Consider the following 10,913-nt stretch of genomic DNA (forward strand, 5'->3'; position numbering starts at 1 on the left):
GCAAGCTTCTGTCACTCTCTCTTGTTTGGAGACCTGTCATGTTGAGGATTCAGCTTTTCTTTAATTGTGTACATAGTTAATATTAGTTCTAGTTCTGTCAGTTTGCTCTGCTCACCAACATAATGCCCCGAAGCCAAGGACATTGTTCTAAGAAACCTGACCCGCTCATTGTGTCCTTTGAATGTCACCCAATGGCTTGACACAGAGCGAGGCTGCTGCTCTTCATTTTGTTTACAAGCTGCCATGGCAGCTAAATTGTTCACTCAAGCAAATTTGGGACTTTCTCTTTTTCCGTTTCTTTGTTAGCCACAAATCTGGTGTACAAGGCTACACTGCTTGAGGAGGACCTAGAAGAAGAAGACGTGAAGTCTCGCCTAATCCAGGACTTTTAAGAACAACAATTTTCCAGCAGATGAGGTAAGTCTCTAATTTCTCTGGTTAATGAACGCTCAATCTATTGACAATGCACACACATACACTTCCACAGACCCTCTTAATCCAATCCGGAGTCACAGGGGGCCAGAGCTGACCCTGGAAGGAATGCCAGTCATTTACAGTCTGTTAAGGGCATTTTCAATTCAAATTGTCCAGGTAAAAGATGAGCGCGTGTGTGTGTGTGTGTGTGTGTGTGAGAACTAGCTTGGTCTTCAGTCCTGCTGAGATAGCAGCAACTTGTGACCCTGAACAGGACAAGCAGGTTAGAAAATGTGCTGATGGATGGGGCTGTGGTGTAGTCTTTTGACATTTTCTTACTGTTAAAATCATAATAAGTTAAGAGAAAAGCTCGTTGATTCACAGAGGCTCCCTAACATCTGTCTCATAATTCATATTTTTCATTTAATGATTAACTTCTTACATGCCACAGACATGCACGTAAGGTAAACTGGTGTCTGTAAACTGGCCCAGTGAATGACTGCCTAATGATAGACTGGAATCCCAATTGGGGTTGGCCCCTGCTTTGTGTCGGTTTAGTGCTGCGTTAGGCTGAAACGGCCCGCAAAACCTGCAGCTTCACTAAGTGGCTATGAGATGGGCTGGCATCTCGGCCATGTTTGGTTCATGGCTTACTGTATGTACACAGAATGCTACTGGGACAGACTCCAGCTATTTGTGATCTTATAATGCAAATAGACAGCAGAAAAAAATGAGCCGAGCAAAACTGATGTACGTTAGTTTGTTCATTCATTCATTCTTGTTATTTTGATGTGTACTTGGGGGTTGTTGTTTGTTAAATTACAATACTATTTATTGAGATTCTGTGAAAAGCTACACATAGCAATGGGGAGAAATAAAGTGCTGTCTGCCTAACTGGTCTGGCATGAATGACAGCGAGCTATTGTGGACTGGAACCCCAATCCAGCAGTGCACCCATTACTGCTGGGAAAGTTGAGACTATCATTTATTTGTATTTGTTGGGCAACTCAAAAAGCCCAACAAAAGAAAAGAGATTCAGAAAGTGGATGGACACATAAATGTAACAGACTAGTGGCCCGTCCAGAAGGGATCCTTGTGAACGGTGCCAAGATGTCTAGATGTCTAGGTTTATTAACTGTAATTTAATGTCCTTGATCTTGCGCAGCTATGTAGCACATATCATCAGAACACTAAAAACATTTTGGGCCGTTCAGCCCAATAAGTTCACCGATTCTGTTCACCTAATTTCCCCAACAAGGCACTACACTACTTACTAATGTACACCATGTACTCACAGTTCTCTGTGTGAAGAAAAACTCTGTAACGTTGTAGCTCTCAGAGATGTTGGTTTCCTGATCCTGTCCAAAGACATGCTGCTGTGATGACCCGCCTGGAGTCTTCATGCCTTGACGATTGCATAGCTGACCATCAAAGGTCCTGCAGAGCTGTGACCTGCTGAGTTTATTTGAATTAATAAGAGATATACTGTAGGCTCACTATAAAGTGAAGGTAACATCATTTAAACACATTCATATTCTTTGTTCTCATTTCATATTGTATGTATTTGTTCATATACTGTACTATGATTTAAAGTGCGGAGTCTGGGTATGAAGGTGTCCATGAATTAAATTAAATGAAAGTTCAGGAGTTTATAGATTGGTGATGGAGATCCATCAAGCAAGCCAGTTAATATATCTGGTACTTTGGACCACCATTTTATTTCAGAATACTCGATTAGCTTTAATGGAAGGCAGCGTGGTTGCATATCGATTAGCATTACAGCCTCACATTTTGTGTGGAATCCACATGCTCTCCACATTTTCAGGTGTGCTCAGAATCGATTACTCAGTTTCATTCCATCTCAAATAGTGTGTATGTCGTTATCAGGTCCAGTCTAAAGTGGCCACCCCTGTGTGGGTGTTTGTATGTGTATGCCATGCAGTGCCCATGATACTAACATAGTCTTCATCTTCCTGCAGTCTGCTTACAAAATGGATGGTGGGTAATCAAAGCCTGTTGTAAGTGCTCAGTGCTTCTGGAACTTCTAAACTGCGAGACCACACTGGCTGACCACTGTTACCTATTACTGTGAACCTATTTTTTGCCTACTGGTCATCCGGCTCTGTCTGCACAGAATGGAGAGTGTGCCATTGTCTGTTTGCTCCTTAGGCGTTTCTTCTCTGCTGATTCATCACAAGTGACTCCAAGGAAAATTACAAAAAGTGAGTTATTGGTGATGCGCTCAAAAGTGGGATAATCAATATGCCGCTGGGCACATTTGCCACAGCAGGACTGAACTCGTTCAGCATCAGCATTAGGAACATCCATATCAAACTTGGCAGCAGCTTGTTTACCCAGAGACATATTCAAAGAGCCTTTAGCTGAATATCAAAGTCTGAAAATGTTACCTCGTATGTCAATCTGCATCTCAACCGTGCAAACAGAGGACACACTTTCATCGCTGAAATGCAAAGCTGAACGTGATAGCACCATGGCGGAATTGTTAAGCAAATCTCACAGTCACTAAAGATGACTGTTGTCTACATCAAGTTAGGCTTCCAAATGACATGAAGACTATTCTGGAACTTTGCAGTACATCAAAAACTAGAAAAAACAACTGAAATTAATGAAAGGATATTGCGCTCAGGGTAAATAATGTGCTAATGTGACTGCATGTGAGTGCTGTGTGCACACTAAAAAAAGACACTTGAAGCTGTGCAGAAAAGACAAATCAGATCCATCCCAGGACTTAAGTGCATGGCCTACCTGACAGGCTCAGGGGGTTCAGCCTCTTAGGTCATTATCAATAAAGTTGCCTCAACAGAATTTTGCCAAATAAACAGAGAGTCATACACTCAAGCACACTAGTGAAAGTTTGGGGAATGTGTATGTAAAATTAAAGTCAGGGTTCACTTCTTTACAAAAAAGAGTTGTCACAAACTACTAAGCTATGTAAAAGAAGCAGAACCTTGACAATTTTTAAAAAGTCTCCTGATGAGGTTTAGGGACATTTTAGACCAGCAGCACACTACGTGACTTTCAGCCGGACAGCATGGCATACATATTAATGCAATCATCATTTTTTACAACTAGAAATCGGAAGGGATGACCGATTACTTGACTAACACACAACTTGTCAGTAGTGTTTCAAACTTCTAAAGTATCGGACGCTCGCCACATTTGTTCATGCTATCTGACGGTGCTGGTGGCTGTCTATATTCCTTCCCAGGTATGGTGAATTCAGCCACAGTCTGTGCCCATCATTTTCCTGTTCATTCTGTTGTGGTGTGACAAACTCAAGACACTGGTCTAAAACATCAATTTTTCTTCTTTACTCGTAGTTGCATCAGCTCTTGCATACACACTTAAGCCTCTACAGCTTAAAACAAAATCAATCTTGTTTGACTTGTTATGGTTAATTACAGAACAGTCCAACTGTCATGCTGGGAATGTCAAACTACATGACTGGTGGTCACGGGCACACCCACATCTCTCTAAGACCATGTAAATGAAGGCTATTCCTAAAAATCACTGTAACAGTCATTTAATATGACAGGGTATTTGAGTTTAAGCTGCTGGAGTAAATGTGATTATAGTGGAGTAGTTAGCACAGCGCCAACAAACCCGGGTTCAGTTCCCATCAGTAAGGTTTACATGTTCCTCTGAAAACTCAAGGGTGACCTCCAGGTGCGATGGTTTCCTCTCACAGTCCAAAGATGTGTACAATATAAGTGAATCAGTGACTCCAAACACCCACAGAAATTTGGCACCATGTCCACTGATGATCTATGGCTCTTTTTCCATGGATGTTTCCCTTTTTCCTGCTGTAAACTGAGCAGTTATGATAAGTAAGTGGCATTACATGCCATGTTGTTTCTAATCTTGTGCCCAGTGCTACCAGTATAGGTTCCAGGTCTCCAGAACCCTGTAGTAAAATGATGAATGTTAGGAACAGGGCAGTCAATTCAATTTGTACTTAGCTAATAATAAATAGAAACTGCATATCGTTGTTCATGGTGTAACACTGCAGGCTCAAATATAAGTTCAGATTGGAATGCTTTACCTCTAAACTACAATTTAATATTATGAATAACAGGTTTACATTCCTTTCCGTAGGCTGAGCTCCTGGCTGCTGTCTTACCTGCCATTTCCAGAAATTACTTGTTTAAATCTGACAGTTAATGAACACTCCTCTTTAATTCCCAATTCCAGTTTAGTGTTACTCAATAGAAAGGCATTTAGAATTAAACAAGGTCAATAATCAAGCAAAAGTAAAAGAGAAAAATGCAGTTTTTCATCAGAAGGCAATTTTAGAGTATTTCTAAATATCAGTGGGTGAGTCTAACAGAGAGAAGGCGGGAGCCTTAAAAACCTTAAAGAATAGCAAAATACCTTAAGATGTACAGTGGACTCGGACAGTATTGTACTCAGACCCCTTCAGTCTTTTCACATTTTGCTATGTTGCAGCCATCCATCCATCTATTATCCAACCCGCTATATCCTAACTACAGGGTTACAGGGGTCTGCTGGAGCCAATCCCAGCCAATACAGGGCGCAAGGCAGGAAACAAACCCCAGGCAGGGCGCCAGTCCACCACAGGGCATAAACACACACACACACCCACCAACACACACTAGGGTCAATTTAGGATCGCCAATGCACCTAACTTGCCCTTCAGCTAAAATCATTTAAATAATTTTCCCCAAATTAAGTAACATTTAATAACACCCAGAATAACAAGGCAAAAGCAAGATTTTAGAAATGTTTGCAAATTTATTAAATATCATAGACTGAAATATCACATTGATACCAGTATTCAGATCATTTGCTAGGACACTTGAAATCTGTCTCTGGGACATCACATTCTATTGATCATTTTTGAGATGTTTCTACACCTTGTTTGGAGCTGACCTGTGGTCACTTCAGTTGATTGTAAATAGTAAGCAAAGGCTCACACTTGTCTATTAAAGTCTCAATGTGTATCAGAGCAAATACCAAGCCATGAGATTGAAGGATTTGCCTGCAGTGCTTACAGACCGGATCGTGTTGAGGCACAGATCTGGAAAAGGCTACAAAAAGCTCCTGTAGCATTGATGGTTCCCAAGAGTACACTTGTCTTAATATTTCTTAAATGGAACAAGTCTGGAACAACGACAGCTTTTCCTAGAGATGGTCATCTGACAATCATGGGAGAAGGACCATGGTAAGAGAAATAACCAAGAACCCAATGGTCACTCTGGCTGAGCTCCAGAGAACCTGTGTGGAGAACAGACAAACGTCCAGAAAAACAGCCATCACAGACACATTCCACAGACTTGGGCTTTAAGGCAGTGTGGCCACGTGGAAGCCTCACCTCAGTAAAAAGACACTCAGGCTTTTTCTTTTTCTTCATCTTTTCCCACCTCTATGTTTGGTCAAAGTGCCTGATCAACCTTCTCCTTAGAGGTTGGTCCAACACCTTCTCTCCATTCAGACCCTTTCCCTTCAAATCTTACATTCTCCAATCAACTCTACTTCAGCCTCCCTCACTTTCTATTTCCCTGTTCTTCCATTTCCATCACTCTTTTGTCCACATACTCATTATCTCTCCTCATCACATGCCCATACCACTTCAACCTACTGTAATTTTCTGTATTTTTAAGATATTTCTCCTACTTTTGTTGTACCTCTTATTGTCTAATTGCTTATTCTGCCCTTTTTTATAACTCTACACATCTAACTTTTTCTTCTGTGCTCCTTTAACTGCCCATGTCTCAGCTCCATTGGTCATGGGTGGCCTTACCACTGTCTTAAAAACCTTACTTTTAACCTTCACCTTAATTCTTCGATCAAAATTCTTCTAATTACTTGATTCACACTACACTCTGAAAAGGACTATCAGACTTTGAGAAACAAGATTCCCTGGTCTGATGCAACCAAGATCAGCATCATGACTGAAGGAAACCAGGCACCACTCATCACCTGAACAATACCATTCCAACAGTGAAGCATGGTGGGGGTAGGCTTCAGGCTGTGGGGTTGTTTTTCAGTGGCAGGGACTAGAGACTAGTCAGGATTGAGGGACACCTAAATGGAGAAAAGAACAACACATTCTGGACCCTAAGAACAAAGCAAAGACAACAAAATAGTGGCTTAGGCACAACTTTTAGAATTACCTTAAATTGCTCAGGCAGAGCCAGAGCTTGAACCCAATTGAACATAACTGGACTGACCTGAAAATAGTAGTCCATAGACCAGCGGTCTCAAACTCCAGTCCTGGAGGGCTGCAGTGGCTGCAGGTTTTCATCTATCCATCCATCCATTATCCAACCCGGTATATCCTAACTACAGGGTCACAGGGGTCTGCTGGAGCCAATCCCAGCCAACACAGGGTGCAAGGCAGGAAACAAACCCCGGGTAGGGCACCAGCCCACTGCAGGGCGCACACACACACACACCAAGCACACACTAGGGACAATTTAGAATCACCAATGCACCTAACCTCATTCTAACCTTTTTCTTAATTGGTGACCCATTTTTGCTGCTAATTAACTCATTTTCCATTCATTTTAATTTACTTTTTTTTTTAAGATTTGTTCCCCTGAATTGCTTCATTTCTTTTCTTTAATGGCACCTGAACAGAAATGAAATGAGAAGTGAGTGAGGCAACAGAAGACCAACTAAGTCATGGCCTCAAATTCCAACCAATTTCACTCCAACCAGTTACTTAATTAGGCTCCGATTCTTGTTGCGAATTAAACCCGTCCTTTAATTCCATGGCTTGTTGCTGCTCTCATTGTGTAGTGGCAGACATTTCTGAAACTGTTGATTTTTTCTTTTCTAAGAGCATTGATAGAATCTTTTAGGGACCTGAGCAGATCAACATTCCTGAGACCTTCACCTTTCTTTATTTTTCAGATACTGCATCTCATTATTGTTCGGCTGCTAATTAAGGAAAAAGAAACAATTAAGGGGTTTGAGTCTTCAAGAACAAGTCAATTAAAATTAATTCAAATAAGTTAATTAGCTGCAAAAACATGTCACTCATTAAGAAAAGGGTTAAAATGAAAACCTGTAGCCACTGCGGCCCTCCAGGACCGGAGTTTGAGACTATGCCACAGTCTCCATCCAGCTTAACAGCGTGACAGGATCTGCAGAGTAGAATGTCAGAAAATCCTGAAACCCTGGTGTGTGACGCTTGTGATGTTATACTTAAGAAGACTCCATGCTGTAATCACTGCCCAAGTGCTTAAACAAAGTACTGAATAAAGAGTGTGAATACAAAACTTTCTTTCCATTGTAGTTTTATGCACATTTATAGGTGTGTATAATGCATACACTAAAAACATCAGCACTGTGAGTTTCTCAAAAATAATTAAACTTGTGTGTGTGCTCTACTGAAGTGAATAATAATTCTGCTGTACTTAAATGTAATTCTTGATTCTTTTTTTTTACTTTTTCTTTTAAACATCCACTTTCTGAAACCATTTGTTTTTATTTCAGGGGGTTACAGAGAGACAGAGACTATCCAGGCAGCACTGGGAGCAAGGCAGGAACCAAACTCTGGACCAAACACCAACCTATTGTTTTATCCAATACAAATTCTCATTCAAAGCCATGCAGAAAAAATTAAAACACACACAGATATCTTACACATTGTCAGCAGATGTAAGGTACAGGAATCAAAAGGAGGAAGCACGACTACAAATGAAGCTTGACCATCTTAACTTTAGATATCGAGTTGTAATGGCAAACCTCTACCAGGAAACAGCTACTATAATGAAAGAACATGAAAATCTGTTCTACCTAAGAGGTACAACTCACAAGGCCACAGTAGACAACACTATGAATGAAGTAAGGCGGATAAAAAAAGATCTAAACAACAGTGCTGACCTACTGGAGTATGACAGAGCATCCTCTCCTAAATCTGAGTACATGACGGGTCATCCTCGTGCATGGTCAGGATACAGTTTTAGATCAAGATTAAAACCCAATTCTCGGTCAAGTATGACAGAGCAAGCTAGCAGCTATTCAACAGCCAATGTCAGGCAACGGCCAAAATCCACAATCTCTCTACCAGGTAGATCAGCGATCAGCTGTCTGGAGGCTGACCTTCAGGTGCTCACATGCAAGCAGTTGCAAAGTATTGCCACTATAGATAATATTTCTAGGAAGGAAATGATCAAGCAAAAAGAAAATGAAGAAGAAGAAAAAAGGAAGATGAGATCAATGATGGAAAGCAGCTTAAATCAACGAATCGCAGACTTCCTAAGCAAATTAAAAAGTAGTGAGAGGAAAAGAGTTGAATCATAGGAGAAGACAAGCTGAACCTGTCCACCAATAGACTTGTTATGGCTACAACAAAGCGTAACTGCCATGTACTAGGAAGTGACAAATACATCTGTTAAGACATTCAATTATTCCTTGTGAATATGCTAAACCAATATTACATTTTAGAACATGCACTTAATAAATTATTCATCTGAACAATTTTATAATTTTCAAGTAATGTTTAATTTTCAAGAAGAGCTTGAAAATTCTAGTAATGTTATGCCATCCTTATTAACTAAAAACAGAAAACCCGGATTTAGTAGAGACAACAATACAGAATGGCACATGGTCATTGTCATTATTTTTCTGTTGTTCTTCTCCTGAAATACTAACATGTATGATAGTCATCTTATGCCCATAGCAGCTGTAATGCATAATATTTCCTACACAAAGACATTTAATTTTTACAAACCTGATAGACAAGGGACCTGGGTTCGCTTCCCGGGTCCTCCCTGCGTGGAGTTTGCATGTTTTCCCCGTGTCTTCGTGGGTTTCCTCCCACAGTCCAAAGACATGCCGGTTAGGTGGACTGGCGATTCTAAATTGGCCCTAGTGTGTGGGTGTGTTTGTGTGTGTCCTGTGGTGGGTTGGCACCCTGCCCAGGATTGGTTCCTGCCTTGTGCCCTGTGTTGGCTGGGATTGGCTCCAGCAGACCCCCGTGACCCTGTGTTCGGATTCAGCGGGTTGGAAAATGGATGGATGGATGGATGATAGACAAGGACTGTTTTTGCACCATTTTGAATATAATTTACAAATACTTTAATGACTGTGAACACCTTTATCTAATATTGTGATCATAAAAAGTATAGTAATGTTGGCTGGCTATGTTCACAACACTGTGGTCTCATAATGAGATATTTTAAACAGCATGTAGTTATGTTTAATTTCTTATATTCTATTTGTCATGGTGTCATATGATGAAACCAAGCTGTTTGAAGCTCATCTAAAAGTTCTCTAGGACCGAGACTCTTAGACAAACAGCAGCAAAATGCAAGACTCAGTCCTTATCTAAACACCTTCACACTTAAGGAGTTTAAGGCTACCAGAGAACCTAAAATAATGTCTTTAAACATTGATAGGAAACTGATAGGAACACAAAGAGGACATGGAAACTAAACTGCACAGAGACTGAAACCCAGCTGGTAACTAAATAGGAATCAAAGAGCTTTGGGCTGGCAATGCCAGGCACTGCTTTGCCACACCATATTTGATACAATACTGCATGTACAGTACCTCACTGGCAGTTAGACAGTGCAGTGACACAATGCAGAATACTTTAACATTTTTTCAAATTAGCACAACTTTTTTTTTAATTTTACATTTTTACTTAACTATATTCATTTCTCATATTGTACTTTATGTGACTATAATGAACTAAACTTTGAATCCCCTATATTCTCTACTTTCTAATGCAATTCTAAGGATAGCTTCAGGCCCTCCAGTCTAAATATTCTCCACACTTATTGGGCATTTAGCACTTGAGGTGTCCAATCTCAACAGTCAAATAAAGAATGTCAGATGCCCTTCTGCTTACTTCTCTATTAAATAAAGAGACACCCCAATGTTTGCTTGCCTTCTTATTTGTGTCTTCATATTTCACATATGCTTTGGTTTTCAAACAATGTGCCTGTCACTTTGGCTTAAACGTATGGTGTATATATTGTATTTCTTAGCTCAAAATGTTTTGCACTAAATTGTAAAGCAATGAATGTTGGTGGCACTTAACAATAAATGTATAAGTTATATTTAAATTAAGTTTCACTTTGGTTTTCCTTTAGTTTTTACAAATTACACTGTCTAATAAAAATATTAGACACAATTTTGTTCAAAACAAAACAAAAATTAATTTTTTTTAACATTTATAAGAATATTTTTGTATTTGTAAAGTCATTACTCATAGAAAGGTGCAATATAAAGGCAGACTAACTGAATTTTTATATTAGTTTATTTAATTGATTCACCATAGTATGTATGTATTCAAATATTTTATACAAATTGAATTTGTAGTTAGATATAACAGATGGATTCAGCTTATTTTCATTGCTATCTTTATCTTTGTTCAATGAAGAAGATAACATCAGTTGTCTTTTCCAAAAACAAAAAAATAATCTTATGTTAAATTCACAAAAGAAAAAGAGTTTAAATTAAATTTTAAAAATTTTACAAAATTATTGTAAACAACTTTTATT

The 10,913-nt window shown here is 39.6% G+C and overlaps 1 protein-coding gene across 1 annotated transcript; it reads left to right on the top strand.

Moving 5' to 3' along the window:
* The first annotated feature begins 330 nt into the window (after positions 1-330).
* On the top strand, positions 331-9,194 carry LOC120526893. The gene is made up of 2 exons (XM_039750000.1): positions 331-417; positions 7,897-9,194. The coding sequence occupies exon 2, from the start codon at positions 8,011-8,013 to the stop codon at positions 8,704-8,706; it is 696 nt and encodes a 231-aa protein (XP_039605934.1). The 5' UTR covers positions 331-417; positions 7,897-8,010; the 3' UTR covers positions 8,707-9,194.
* Positions 9,195-10,913: the final 1,719 nt, after the last annotated feature.

The sequence above is a fragment of the Polypterus senegalus genome, chromosome 3, assembly GCF_016835505.1.
Source record: "Polypterus senegalus isolate Bchr_013 chromosome 3, ASM1683550v1, whole genome shotgun sequence".
NCBI lineage: Eukaryota > Metazoa > Chordata > Cladistia > Polypteriformes > Polypteridae > Polypterus > Polypterus senegalus.